At 32.7% G+C, this 15,355-nt stretch overlaps 1 protein-coding gene across 15 annotated transcripts in view; it reads right to left on the bottom strand.

Annotated features, from left to right (window-relative positions):
* LOC126749534 (uncharacterized) overlaps positions 1–15,355 on the bottom strand; it is a 181,637-nt gene that overhangs the window by 15,236 nt on the left and 151,046 nt on the right. Inside the window, exons 1-2 of one of the 15 annotated variants that reach the window (XR_007665111.1) lie at positions 9,489–9,862; positions 7,688–7,978 (exon numbers count right to left, since the gene is read on the bottom strand). The exons of 9 other annotated variants lie outside the window; for them this stretch is intronic. Coding sequence is in view for 2 of the 6 variants with exons in the window: in XM_050459248.1 (XP_050315205.1) it covers positions 7,569–7,632; positions 7,688–7,978 (355 nt within the window). In the remaining 4 variants the exon portion in view is untranslated. Of the gene's footprint in view, positions 1–7,497; positions 7,633–7,687; positions 7,979–8,694; positions 8,920–9,488; positions 9,863–15,355 lie in introns of those variants that run through there. 5 more of the 15 variants (XR_007665110.1, XM_050459248.1, XR_007665100.1 and 2 more) reach the window with 5 other exon arrangements.

Below are 15,355 nucleotides of genomic sequence, written 5' to 3'. Positions count from 1 at the left end.
CAAGCCGAGATATGAGCCTTCAAAGTTTGGGTTTCTTCATTTTTCGGGTATACCCCCCCGTATCGAATTTTTTCACCAAAAATTGATTTTTTTCAAAGTCAAACTAAGTATACCAGCGTCTTATTCTGATCACCTAGATTACGAAAACACCGGGTTATAACAGGATCCGAGCAGAACTAAGGGAATGAGAGCACTTTGAAAATCCTGAAAAAGTCGTTTTCGACGTCCGTTTTTGAGGCCAAAAATGGGCTACAAAAATGCCATATCTCAGCTCTCGTAAAAGCTACGACCTTGCGGATGGTCTCGTTGGATTCAGAAGGACGAAACTAAGACAAAACCGTTGGAATTTTCACGATAGCTCCCATAGAAGCCGAGATATCGACCTTCAAAGTTTGAGTTTTTTCATTTTTCGGGTATACCCCCCCGTATCGAATTTTTTCACCAAAAATTGATTTTTTCGAAATCAAACTAAGTATACCAGCGTCTTATTCTGATCACCTAGATTACGAAAACACCGGGTTATAACAGGATCCGAGCAGAACTAAGGGAATGAGAGCACTTTGAAAATCCTGAAAAAGTCGTTTTCGACGTCCGTTTTTGAGGCCAAAAATGGGCTACAAAAATGCCATATCTCGGCTCTCGTAGAAGCTACGACCTTGCGGATGGTCTCGTTGGATTCAGAAGGAAGAAACTAAGACAAAACCGTTGGAATTTTCCCGATAGCTCATATACAAGCCGAGATATGAGCCTTCAAAGTTTGGGTTTCTTCATTTTTCGGGTATACCCCCCCGTATCGAATTTTTTCACCAAAAATTGATTTTTTTCAAAGTCAAACTAAGTATACCAGCGTCTTATTCTGATCACCTAGATTACGAAAACACCGGGTTATAACAGGATCCGAGCAGAACTAAGGGAATGAGAGCACTTTGAAAATCCTGAAAAAGTCGTTTTCGACGTCCGTTTTTGACGCCAAAAATGGGCTACAAAAATGCCATATCTCAGCTCTCGTAAAAGCTACGACCTTGCGGATGGTCTCGTTGGATTCAGAAGGACGAAACTAAGACAAAACCGTTGGAATTTTCATGATAATTCATATAGAAGCCGAGATATGAGCCTTCAAAATTTTCGATCTAAAAAAGTACATGTTAATTGTAAAAAACCGAAATTTCGATTTTTCTCAAAAACTATAATTTTTTTCAATTTTGATAATTATGTGCAAGGTGCCCCTTCGCTAGGAGTACCTGACTGTTTTTAAATGAAAGCTCTATCTTTAATAACAAAAAAGTTATGCAACATTTTCGATCTAAAAAAGTACATGTTAATTGTAAAAAACCAAATTTCGATTTTTTTCAAAAACTATAATTTTTTCAATTTTAATAATTATGTGCAAGGTGCTCCTTTGCCAGGAGTGCTTGGCAGTTTTTAAATGAAAGCTTTATCTTTAATAACAAAAAAGGTATGCAAAATTTTCGATCTAAAAAAGTACATGTTATTTGTAAAAAACCGAAATTTCGATTTTTTTCAAAAACTATAATTTTTTAGATTTTGATTATTACGTACAAAGTGCCCCTTTGCCAGGAGTGCTTGGCAGTTTTTAAATGAAAGCTTTATCTTTAATAACAAAAAAGTTATGCAAAATTTTCGATCTAAAAAAGTACATGTTAATTGTAAAAAACAGAAATTTCGATTTATTTCAAAGACTACAATTTTTTCAATTTTGATAATTATGTGCAAGGTGCCCCTTTGCGAGGAGTACTTGACTGTTTTTAAATGGAAGCTCTATCTTTAATAACAAAAAAGTTATGCAAAATTTTCGATCTAAAAAAGTACATGTTAATTGTAAAAAACCGAAATTTCGATTTTTCTCAAAAACTATAATTTTTTCAATTTTGATAATTATGTGCAAGGTGCCCCTTCGCTAGGAGTACTTGACTGTTTTTAAATGAAAGCTCTATCTTTAATAACAAAAAAGTAATGCAAAATTTTCGATATAAAAAAGTACATGTTAATTGTAAAAAACCGAAATTTCGATTTTTTTCAAAAACTATAATTTTTTAAATTTTAATAATTATGTGCAAGATGCCTCTTCGCTAGGAGTACTTAACAGTTTTTAAATGAAGGCTCTATCTTTAATAGCAAAAAAGTTATGCAAAATTTTCGATCTAAAAAAGTACATGTTAATTGTAAAAAACCGAAATTTAGATTTTTTTCAAAAACTACAATTTTTTTAGTTTTTGATTATTACGTACAAGGTGCCCCTTTGCGAGGAGTACTTGGCAGTTTTTAAATGAAAGGTCTATCTTTAATAACAAAAAAGTTATGCAAGATTTTCGATCTAAAAAAGTACATGTTAATTGTAAAAAACCGAAATTTCGATTTTTCTCAAAAACTATAATTTTTTCAATTTTGATAATTACGCGAAAGGTGCCCCTTCGCTAGGAGTACTTAACAGTTTTTAAATGAAAGCTCTATCTTTAATAACAAAAAAGTTATGCAAAATTTTCGATATAAAAAAGTACATGTTAATTGTAAAAAACCGAAATTTCGATTTTTCTCAAAAACTATAATTTTTTCAATTTTGATAATTATGTGCAAGGTGCCCCTTCGCTAGGAGTACTTGACTGTTTTTAAATGAAAGCTCTATCTTTAATAACAAAAAAGTTATGCAAAATTTTCGATATAAAAAAGTACATGTTAATTGTAAAAAACCGAAATTTCGATTTTTTTCAAAAACTATAATTTTTTAAATTTTAATAATTATGTGCAAGATGCCTCTTCGCTAGGAGTACTTAACAGTTTTTAAATGAAGGCTCTATCTTTAATAGCAAAAAAGTTATGCAAAATTTTCGATCTAAAAAAGTACATGTTAATTGTAAAAAACAGAAATTTCGATTTTTCTCAAAAACTATAATTTTTTCAATTTTGATAATTATGTGCAAGGTGCCCCTTTTCGAGGAGTACTTGGCAGTTCTTAAATGAAAGCTCTATCTTTAATAACAAAAAAGTTATGCAAAATTTTCGATCTAAAAAAGTACATGTTAATTGTAAAAAACCGAAATTTCGATTTTTCTCAAAAACTATAATTTTTTCAATTTTGATAATTATGTGCAAGGTGCCCCTTTGCGAGGAGTACTTGGCAGTTTTTAAATGAAAGCTCTATCTTTAATAACAAAAAAGTTATGCAAAATTTTCGATCTAAAAAAGTACATGTTAATTTAAAAAACCGAAATTTCGATTTATTTCAAAGACTACAATTTTTTGAATTTTGATAATTATGTGCAAGGTGCCCCTTTGCGAGGAGTACTTGACTGTTTTTAAATGGAAGCTCTATCTTTAATAACAAAAAAGTTATGCAAAATTTTCGATCTAAAAAAGTACATGTTAATCGTAAAAAACCGAAATTTCGATTTTTCTCAAAAACTATAATTTTTTCAATTTTGATAATTACGCGAAAGGTGCCCCTTCGCTAGGAGTACTTAACAGTTTTTTAATGAAAGCTCTATCTTTAATAACAAAAAAGTTATGCAAAATTTTCTATCTAAAAAAGTACATGTTAATCGTAAAAAACCGAAATTTCGATTTTTCTCAAAAACTATAATTTTTTCAATTTTGATAATTATGTGCAAGGTGCCCCTTTGCGAGGAGTACTTGGCAGTTCTTAAATGAAAGCTCTATCTTTAATAACAAAAAAGTTATGCAAAATTTTCGATCTAAAAAAGTACATGTTAATTGTAAAAAACCGAAATTTCGATTTTTCTCAAAAACTATAATTTTTTCAATTTTGATAATTATGTGCAAGGTGCCCCTTCGCTAGGAGTACTTGACTGTTTTTAAATGAAAGCTCTATCTTTAATAACAAAAAAGTAATGCAAAATTTTCGATCTAAAAAAGTACATGTTAATTGTAAAAAACCGAAATTTCGATTTTTCTCAAAAACTATAATTTTTTCAATTTTGATAATTATGTGCAAGGTGCCCCTTCGCTAGGAGTACTTGACTGTTTTTAAATGAAAGCTCTATCTTTAATAACAAAAAAGTTATGCAAAATTTTCGATCTAAAAAAGTACATGTTAATTGTAAAAAACCGAAATTTCGATTTTTTTCAAAAACTATAATTTTTTAAATTTTAATAATTATGTGCAAGATGCCTCTTCGCTAGGAGTACTTAACAGTTTTTAAATGAAGGCTCTATCTTTAATAGCAAAAAAGTTATGCAAAATTTTCGATCTAAAAAAGTACATGTTAATTGTAAAAAACCGAAATTTAGATTTTTTTCAAAAACTACAATTTTTTTAGTTTTTGATTATTACGTACAAGGTGCCCCTTTGCGAGGAGTACTTGGCAGTTTTTAAATGAAACGTCTATCTTTAATAACAAAAAAGTTATGCAAGATTTTCGATCTAAAAAAGTACATGTTAATTGTAAAAAACCGAAATTTCGATTTTTCTCAAAAACTATAATTTTTTTAATTTTGATAATTACGCGAAAGGTGCCCCTTCGCTAGGAGTACTTAACAGTTTTTAAATGAAAGCTCTATCTTTAATAACAAAAAAGTTATGCAAAATTTTCGATATAAAAAAGTACATGTTAATTGTAAAAAACCGAAATTTCGATTTTTCTCAAAAACTATAATTTTTTCAATTTTGATAATTACGCGAAAGGTGCCCCTTCGCTAGGAGTACTTAACAGTTTTTAAATGAAAGCTCTATCTTTAATAACAAAAAAGTTATGCAAAATTTTCGATCTAAAAAAGTACATGTTAATTGTAAAAAACCGAAATTTCGATTTTTCTCAAAAACTATAATTTTTTCAATTTTGATAATTATGTGCAAGGTGCCCCTTCGCTAGGAGTACTTGACTGTTTTTAAATGAAAGCTCTATCTTTAATAACAAAAAAGTTATGCAAAATTTTCGATATAAAAAAGTACATGTTAAGTGTAAAAAACCGAAATTTCGATTTTTTTCAAAAACTATAATTTTTTAAATTTTAATAATTATGTGCAAGATGCCTCTTCGCTAGGAGTACTTGACTGTTTTTAAATGAAAGCTCTATCTTTAATAACAAAAAAGTAATGCAAAATTTTCGATCTAAAAAAGTACATGTTAATCGTAAAAAAACGAAATTTCGATTTTTCTCAAAAACTATAATTTTTTCAATTTTGATAATTACGCGAAAGGTGCCCCTTCGCTAGGAGTACTTAACAGTTTTTAAATGAAAGCTCTATCTTTAATAACAAAAAAGTTATGCAAAATTTTCGATCTAAAAAAGTACATGTTAATTGTAAAAAACCGAAATTTCGATTTTTTTCAAAAACTATAATTTTTTAAATTTTAATAATTATGTGCAAGATGCCTCTTCGCTAGGAGTACTTGACTGTTTTTAAATGAAAGCTCTATCTTTAATAACAAAAAAGTAATGCAAAATTTTCGATCTAAAAAAGTACATGTTAATCGTAAAAAACATAAATTACGATTTTTCTCAAAAACTATATTTTTTTCAATTTTGATAATTATGTGCAAGGTGCCCCTTTGCGAGGAGTACTTGGCAGTTTTTAAATGAAAGCTCTATCTTTAATAACAAAAAAGTAATGCAAAATTTTCGATCTAAAAAAGTACATGTTAATCGTAAAAAACCGAAATTTCGATTTTTCTCAAAAACTATAATTTTTTCAATTTTGATAATTACGCGAAAGGTGCCCCTTCGCTAGGAGTACTTAACAGTTTTTAAATGAAAGCTCTATCTTTAATAACAAAAAAGTTATGCAAAATTTTCGATCTAAAAAAGTACATGTTAATTGTATAAAACCGAAATTTCGATTTTTCTCAAAAACTATAATTTTTTCAATTTTGATAATTATGTGCAAGGTGCCCCTTTGCGAGGAGTACTTGGCAGTTTTTAAATGAAAGCTCTAGCTTTAATAACAAAAAAGTTATGCAAAATTTTCGATCTAAAAAAGTACATGTTAATTTAAAAAACCGAAATTTCGATTTATTTCAAAGACTACAATTTTTTCAATTTTGATAATTATGTGCAAGGTGCCCCTTTGCGAGGAGTACTTGACTGTTTTTAAATGGAAGCTCTATCTTTAATAACAAAAAAGTTATGCAAAATTTTCGATCTAAAAAAGTACATGTTAATCGTAAAAAACCGAAATTTCGATTTTTCTCAAAAACTATAATTTTTTCAATTTTGATAATAACGCGAAAGGTGCCCCTTCGCTAGGAGTACTTAACAGTTTTTAAATGAAAGCTCTATCTTTAATAACAAAAAAGTTATGCAAAATTTTCGATCTAAAAAAGTACATGTTAATTGTAAAAAACCGATATTTCGATTTTTCTCAAAAACTATAATTTTTTTAATTTTGATAATTATGTGCAAGGTGCCCCTTTGCGAGGAGTACTTGGCAGTTTTTAAATGAAAGCTCTATCTTTAATAACAAAAAAAATATGCAAAATTTTCGATCCAAAAAAGTACATGTTAATTGTAAAAAACCAAAATTTCGATTTTTCTCAAAAACTATAATTTTTTCAATTTTAATAATTATGTGCAAGGTGCCCCTTCGCTAGGAGTACTTGACTGTTTTTAAATGAAAGCTCTATCTTTAATAACAAAAAAGTAATGCAAAATTTTCGATCTAAAAAAGTACATGTTAATTGTAAAAAACCGAAATTTCGATTTTTGTCAAAAACTATAATTTTTTTAATTTTGATAATTATGTGCAAGGTGCCCCTTTGCGAGGAGTACTTGGCAGTTTTTAAATGAAAGCTCTATCTTTAATAACAAAAAAGTTATGCAAAATTTTCGATCTAAAAAAGTACATGTTAATCGTAAAAAACATAAATTTCGATTTTTCTCAAAAACTATATTTTTTTCAATTTTGATAATTATGTGCAAGGTGCCCCTTTGCATGGAGTACTTGACAGTTTTTAAATGAAAGCTCTATCTTTAATAACAAAAAAGTTATGCAAAATTTTAAAACTAATAAACTTTGTGAAATTTCAGTTTTTCCACGTTTCAAGTTTTTTTTTACAATGAGTGCGACAGAGATAAACTTATAAGCTACAAAGTCCACCCACAAGTCAGTTTTGACCCCTGTTGACTTTTTTTAAATTTTCTTACTAAAAACTGATTTAAAAGACTTAATCGTACTATCCCCCTAGCACATTCCGTTCTACAATAATTATAAAAACAAACACGATATAGCTTGACTTGCCTTAATCCTAACTTCTTCTGACTCGTCTTGCATCAGTCTGTTCAGTTTATCACAGACAGTTTCCAGTGAAACTTTCGGTTTATTCTCGGGTAGTAGTTCGGCGTAGAACAAACCGATGACAAGGGCGGGATTGGCCCTTAGACGCCACCTTTAAACCAACTCGTCCTCGATTTGACCCCCAAATAACCTTGATATCTTTGATTCCATAAATCCCTAATTAAATTCAAAATATATCACAGACGAACTGCATGAATATTACATTTAAGGTGCTGCCATTTACTTACCATGCGTTTAATTAACTCCCCAATAAAATCCGTGAACATCAAGTCGGTGTCATCGCCCAAACACTCCTGGATCATGCGGTATACCTCCGGAAAATCCAGATAAGGGCCAACCTTCTGCATTGTACTTTTACAGGCCTAAATGGGGTCCATGCATGAGTTAAGTGAGTAAAATGATCCAAAAAAGTCATACCTTGACAATATACACGTCTGGAGCGCATAGATGCAAGAGTAAAGTGATGAGGTTCCCTTGGATCTCACTCGATCCTTGAATGCCTCCAAATTGGTCTCCTGGCCAAAGGATGTTGCCAGATCTCCTAATAACTGGATCGAGGATCTCCTTAGACGTGGATCCTCTTGACTGAATAGCAACTTGATCCTCACTGCTCCGGTAACTTGAAAGGAACTGAATTTGTACCCTGGCAAACTGTTCAGGAGTTTCGAGAAGGATTGCAGGGACTCCAGGATCAGCTCGCTTTCGTTCCTAGATAAGGAAGAATAGGTCGATCATTTTGTAAATGATTAAATTAAGAGTAAAACCTTTCAAGGAACCTACGGTTGAGTAGCTCGTTGTCGAGTTATTTCTTCGGGTCCTATTTATTTATTAAGAAATAAATCCTGGAATTTTTACTGAATTGACTTAGAAAATGGACAATATTGATAATGTGGACTAAAAACTCATTAAAATCCATACCGAGATTTGATCACCAGAAACAAAGTCTGTGCTAATCACAGGAAAGCTTGCCGGTCAATAAAATCAATCAATTAATAAATTGTCACTGCCAAAATTAGATGTTTTATTTGTAATTCTCATGGTAGAGATTTATTCAAAGTAAGTATATGTAAACGGAATCCAGGTATTAGAGGTTTTTAAAAAAGAAGAGGGAGAAGAAGAAGAAGAAAAAGAAGAAGCAGAAGAAACTTTGGGCTGAACTGCTTGTAAAAAATCAATAATTTTGTCCAGGCATTTAAAAAAGAGGAAGAAGAAGGAGAAGAGAAGTAGCAGTAGTCAAAGTGCGAGAGAAAAGAAGAGAGATGAGAGATGAGAGAGAGAAAAGAGGGTTCGTATGTCAAGGAAACCAGTTATGTCGGGAAATCTCAGTTATTTCACCTCAGTTATGGGCTTAGTTTTAACACCTTTTAATAACAAAATAGATAACATAAATTGCTAGCCAAGAAACAGGACAGTTGTAACCTTACCTATTAATAATAAAAGCACTGACCCGGATTAAAACCTTTTAACGGAACCACGGAGTCAAAAGCGCCATACTTCTTTATTAAATGGTGATAAACGAAGTAATAATCATACGAATACTCCGAGCAGAAATGTAGGGTTTAAAGAATGTCACACATTTCCACAAATAAATAAAATATTTAAGACGCCCGATATTCTAATAGAACGAACTATAGCAAATTTAGAGGTCGTTCCGCTACATTATATATTTAAGAAAGAAATACGGGTTTGATAAATTTTTTTAATTTTCAAAATTTTTATAGACACTTTTTGTTCCAAATTAAAAATAGAACAAAGTACAAAGAATAACATTTAACCGTAAAACGAAAAATAAAGGAGTTATGGGAGGTTTTTAAAAAATTTGAAATTTTCGAAAAATGTACCAAAAAAAGTTATACGCAAAAAGCCTTCCTCAAAAATGCAGAGGGGTATCCCTGGAAAATTGCTCATAAAATCGGTTTTTATTTTTTTTCGGGAAACCTATTGGTTACAGAAAAAAATTGTATTAACAAAAGTTGTTTGGAACCTCAATGCCCATCAGATTCAATAAAAAAAAGATTTTTAAGTCTAACAGTTTTCCAGAAAAATCCTTTAAACAGTTTATCTTTATTTTCTCGAAAACTAGATGTAATATTAAAAAAAAAATTTTTGCACCGAATTCCCGATCAAAAACAGAACAAATCATAATGAACGATATTTAATCGTAAAACAAGAAATACCAGAGTTATAAAAGATTTTTGAGAAAAGTTAAGAAACTTACCCCAAATTGTGACAATCCAAACAGTTCATTAAAATGCCCAGTATCTGATTGCAGTACCGCACCACGAGCTCCTTATTCAAATTCTCCGGGGCATACCCCGATCTTCCGCACCCAGCAGCTCTGGTCCAGCTGGACATCCAAAATCATCTCCAATAGGTTTTCTATTAAAACCACCTGTTTGCTCTCTACATTGTCCTTGATCAAGTAGGTAAAGAAAGCGACCACTACCGTCCACTGAGGTATCAGGTCCGACCGAATACTGGGCCCATAAAGGAGGCGATCCATGACAAAGTGTGCTACATGTCTGCACATACGTCCCCCACCACTGTTTCGGTCATTTTTAGAAAGAGAAGTTAGTCCTGGTCGTTGCAGAGAGAGCTGGAGAATAAAAGGTATGGTCACATGTGAACGAGTGAGTCAACCCATATCCCCCACCCTTTACGACTTACGATTACTTTATGATTTAGAACGACGAAACTAAGACAAAACCGTTGGATTTTTAAAGCTAGTACTGACAGAAGTCGAGATATAGATTTCCAAACTTTGGGTTTTTGGAGCACATGTATGGAAACTGAAAATTTGTATCTCGGTTATTAAAGGAGCTACGACTTTCGGAGTAGTCGCGTTGGATTCAGAATGATGAAACTAAGACAAAACCGTTGGATTTTTTAAGCTAGTACTGACAGAAGTCGAGATATAGATTTCCAACCTTTGGGTTTTTGGTGCAGAAATATGGAAACTGAAAATTTATATCTCGGTTAATAAAGAAGCTACGACTTTGGGAGTAGTCTCGTTGGATTCAGATCGACGAAACTAAGACAAAACCGTTGGATTTTTGAAGCTAGTACTGACAGAAGTCGAGATATAGATTTCCAAACTTTGGGTTTTTGGTGCACATATATGGAAACTGGAAATTTGTATCTCGGTTATTAAAGGAGCTACGATTTTGGGAATAGTCTCGTTAAATTCAGAACGACGAAACTAAGACAGAACCGTTGGATTTTTTAAGCTAGTACTGACAGAAGTCGAGATATAGATTTCCAAACTTTGGGTTTTTGGAGCACATATATGGAAACTGAAAATTTGTATCTCGGTTAATAAAGGAGCTACGACTTTAAGAATAGTCTCGTTGGATTCAGAACGACGAAACTAAGATAAAACCGTTGGATTTTTATAGCTAGTACTGACAGAAGTCGAGATATAGATTTCCAAACTTTGGGTTTTTGGTGCACATATATGGAAACTGAAAATTTGTATCTCGGTTACTAAAGGAGCTACGAGTTTGGGAATAGTCTCGTTGGATTCAGAACGACGAAACTAAGACAGAACCGTTGGATTTTTATAGCTAGTACTGACAGAAGTCGAGATATAGATTTCCAAACTTTGGGTTTTTGGTGCACATATATGGAAACTGAAAATTTGTATCTCGGTTACTAAAGGAGCTACGAGTTTGGGAATAGTCTCGTTGGATTCAGAACGACGAAACTAAGACAGAACCGTTGGATTTTTGAAGCTAGTACTGACAGAAGTCGAGATATAGATTTCCAAACTTTGGGTTTTTGGTGCACATATATGGAAACTGGAAATTTGTATCTCGGTTATTAAAGGAGCTACGACTTTGGGAATAGTCTCGTTAAATTCAGAACGACGAAACTAAGACAGAACCGTTGGATTTTTTAAGCTAGTACTGACAGAAGTCGAGATATAGATTTCCAAACTTTGGGTTTTTGGAGCACATATATGGAAACTGAAAATTTGTATCTCGGTTAATAAAGGAGCTACGACTTTAAGAATAGTCTCGTTGGATTCAGAACGACGAAACTAAGATAAAACCGTTGGATTTTTATAGCTAGTACTGACAGAAGTCGAGATATAGATTTCCAAACTTTGGGTTTTTGGTGCACATATATGGAAACTGAAAATTTGTATCTCGGTTACTAAAGGAGCTACGAGTTTGGGAATAGTCTCGTTGGATTCAGAACGACGAAACTAAGACACAACCGTTGGATTTTTATAGCTAGTACTGACAGAAGTCGAGATATAGATTTCCAAACTTTGGGTTTTTGGTGCACATGTTATATGCGATTATATTGACCTTATGTAACAGGTCACGATCCCACGGTGTCGCAATAGCAACGACCGCCGGAACTTACTCAGCATATTTCGAAATATGGAATTTACCGTGAGATATGCCAATTAAGCAATCAATTTTAAATATAAATAGAATGTTTTCCAATAAAAAGCACAGTAGTATTATAATAAATTTAAGCACGTTACTCTGTCCGTTTTATTTTTGAATAAATATAATTTAAAGTAAAAATATTGTTTTTAAAAATATAAAATAGTTTTTCAAGTTTTAACAACTGGCGCAGTCGGTAGGATTCTTCAACGTCATTAGAACAAGGAAAAGGCCTAACTAGTGACGGTGGATTCCAATCCTTTAAAGAAAACGAACCAGAAAGAAAAGACGTCCTCACTCAGAGAGCTGTGGAAGGAACACCGAGTGAAACCCCTGACAGCCCGATCTAGAGAACAAGACGATCAATGTTGCTGATTCTGTAAGTAATCGAATCATCCCGTTATTTTATTATTATTGTTGTATTATTTTGGTGAAATACTGTACGATTTAAACCATACGTCATTTAACAATTTGCTAATTTTAACCTTATTATTAATAATTTTCAATTTTAATTAACTTTAGAGAAAATTGAGTCTAAATCAATTTCCTTTACAATAAGCAAATTTTAAAAAAATAAACAAATAAATAAATTATAAGAATTACTAGAGAATTTTACAATAATTAATTTTAATTAAATTTCAATTTTATTATAAGAGCTTTAATAACATAAATAAATAAAAATGCCTGAAACTCGCTCTCAAGCAACACGTGAAGAGGAAGTAGAACCATATAAACTTTCAGAAATATTTTCTATTGTCCCAGAATTTGAAGGTGACCAAATTTCTTTGTGCTCCTTTTTAAATGCGTGTGATTGTGCATTTAAAATGGCCAATAATGATCAGAAACTTCTTTTAACTATACATGTCAAAAATAAACTCAAGGGAAGAGCAGCACAGCTAATAAACTCCCGAAATCCAGCTACTTATAATGAAATTAAGCAATTACTAAATTTGCACTTTGGAGATTCTAGAGATCTCACATCCCTTATTCAGGATTTACAAAGATTACGTCAAACACCCGGCGAATCCGCTTTAACCTTTTATAATCGTGTTCAAGTACTTAATGCGAAAATGTTATCAAGTATTCAAAAAGCTGCTAATCTTACTAATGATCAAAAAGTCGCGCAAAATATCTTTGTTGAAACAATGGCATTAAATACTCTCCTTACGGGACTTGAACCTAGATTAGGACAAATAATAAGAGCAGGAAATCCCCGTAACCTCGTAGAAGCACATACTCGTATTAGAAGAGAGCTTCAGTTATCTTACTTTGAAACCCAGAAATCTCAGAGAATACAAATACCTTCAAAACCAGTGCAGCCAATGAGGACCCGACCTCAAATTCCTAAGTGTCTGCATTGTGGCCGTTTAGGTCATATGACCTCTGAATGTCGATCCCAGCAAAACCAAAGACCCAATTATCAACAAAACCAAAGGCCAAATTTTTCACAAAACAGCATTCCAAACTTTCAAAGACAACTTTCTCCTCCACAAACTCAACAACCAAGAACCTTTCCCAATTTTCAAAGAAACCCTAATGCACCCCAAAGCAACAATTTCCGACCCTTAGAATATACAAGAAATCCTAATTTTCCGCAAAATCAGCAGCGGACCCATCATGTTAATTTCGAAAATAATTCCTTTTCTGATAGCGTAAATATCGACGACTTCGATTATCCACATCAATACGATGAATATTCCTCTGAAAATGATCAATTTTATTTAGACAAAAATGATCAAATGATTGACACTAACGACTACCAAAATTTTCTGTCACTGCCTCAAGAGAACCAACCCCCGGACAGTCAAGATCCTGTCGCCCAGATTCAATCCCAAATGAATACCATGAATCTCGACGATTTCAATTCGAACCTCAATTTTCCAGAGCAAACATTTCTATAAGCCCATTATTAACCGTTAATCCCAAAAATCTCTACTATATTAACGACTTAACAAATACCTTTAAACTCCTAATCGACACAGGAGCAGGAATTTCTATATTTAAAGAAAATACGGTAAAAAATCTTCCTACCCGATTTCCAGAAAACGTATCCATTCAAGGAATAACAAATGAAAAACTTCTTATAAAAGAATCCACTCTTGTACCGTTTGCTATCGGAAACCCTCATAAAGTATATGTTTACAATCTTGACATAGAATTCGACGGAATTTTAGGCCTCGATTTCTTAGAACATTATGAATCAGTCATAGATCTTAAATCAAAAACTTTAGTTACAAACTTTAAAACTATTCCCTTACACAAAGTGAAAGAAACAGAAAATCAAGTAGAAAAAATTTACGATAATTCCTTTAATAAAATCTCGATAGAAGGGCGTACCGAAAAAATATTTAAATTAAAATGCAATCTTTCGAATATCAATGCCATTCTCAATTCACAAGAAAAGGAAAAAGTTAGGTTACCTAACGCACTCGTACATGTAAATGAAAACGGCGAATTTTATACAACAATAATTAATGCTAACGTTATTTCAAAATCTGTCGATTTTTCTGACCTGTCTATTGAACCTTATGTCCCATCAAATGAAACCATTTTTAATCTTAACCTTGATGACCCCATGAATCACCCTATTGACAGAAATATCATAATAAGAAATGAATTAAGGACAGATCACCTCAATAGTGAAGAAAAGGAGTTAATCACTAATATCTGCCTCGAATACGGAGACATATTCTATATAGAGGGAGATCAGCTAACTTTTACCAATAAGATTAAACACAATATTGACACCAACAACGCAAAGCCCGTGTTCACCAAAGCCTATAGGTATCCCCAAATTCACAAGGAGGAAGTAAAGACTCAAGTAAACAAGATGTTGGACCAAGGGATCATCAAACCGTCAATATCACCCTGGTCTTCACCTGTGTGGGTTGTACCCAAAAAGCTAGACGCCTCCGGAAAACAAAAATGGCGCGTAGTCATAGACTATCGAAAATTAAATGAGCTCAGTATTGATGATAAGTATCCTTTACCAAATATCTCTGATTTGTTGGACCAGCTTGGCAAATGCCAATATTTTTCGACGCTAGATCTCGCGTCCGGGTTTCATCAAATTGAGATCAATCCTGAAGACACCCCGAAAACCGCGTTTTCAGTTGAGAACGGTCATTACGAATTTGTACGTATGCCGTTTGGACTAAAGAATGCTCCGTCCACCTTCCAGCGTGTCATGGACAATATCCTCTTGGGCATTCAAAACGAAAGGTGCCTGGTATACATGGACGATATTATCGTCTATTCGCCCACTATCCATGAGCATTTAGAGCGTCTTAAAGAAGTTTTCAAACGCCTTAGGAAAGCGAATCTAAAAATTCAGCCAGATAAGTGCGAATTCCTAAGAAAAGAGGTTGCTTATCTTGGTCATCTTGTCACCAAAGATGGTGTCAAACCAAATCCCATCAAAGTAGAGTGCATCCAAAATTTCCCCGAGCCAAAAAGTGCTAAGGATATAAAATCCTTTTTAGGCCTGGCAGGTTACTACAGGCGATTTATCTCGAATTTCGCAAAAATCTCGAAGCCTCTCACTAAGCTTTTAAAGAAAGACACTGCCTTTATTTTTGATTCCGATTGTAAAAATGCTTTTGAAGAACTTAAACAAACACTCATATCCGACCCTATTCTAATTTACCCTAACTTCGAGGAACCCTTCCTATTGACCACAGACGCAAGC

This window comes from Anthonomus grandis, unplaced genomic scaffold (assembly GCF_022605725.1).
Source record: "Anthonomus grandis grandis unplaced genomic scaffold, icAntGran1.3 ctg00000286.1, whole genome shotgun sequence".
Classification (NCBI taxonomy): domain Eukaryota; kingdom Metazoa; phylum Arthropoda; class Insecta; order Coleoptera; family Curculionidae; genus Anthonomus; species Anthonomus grandis.
This window is presented reverse-complemented; position numbering and strand designations above follow the sequence as displayed.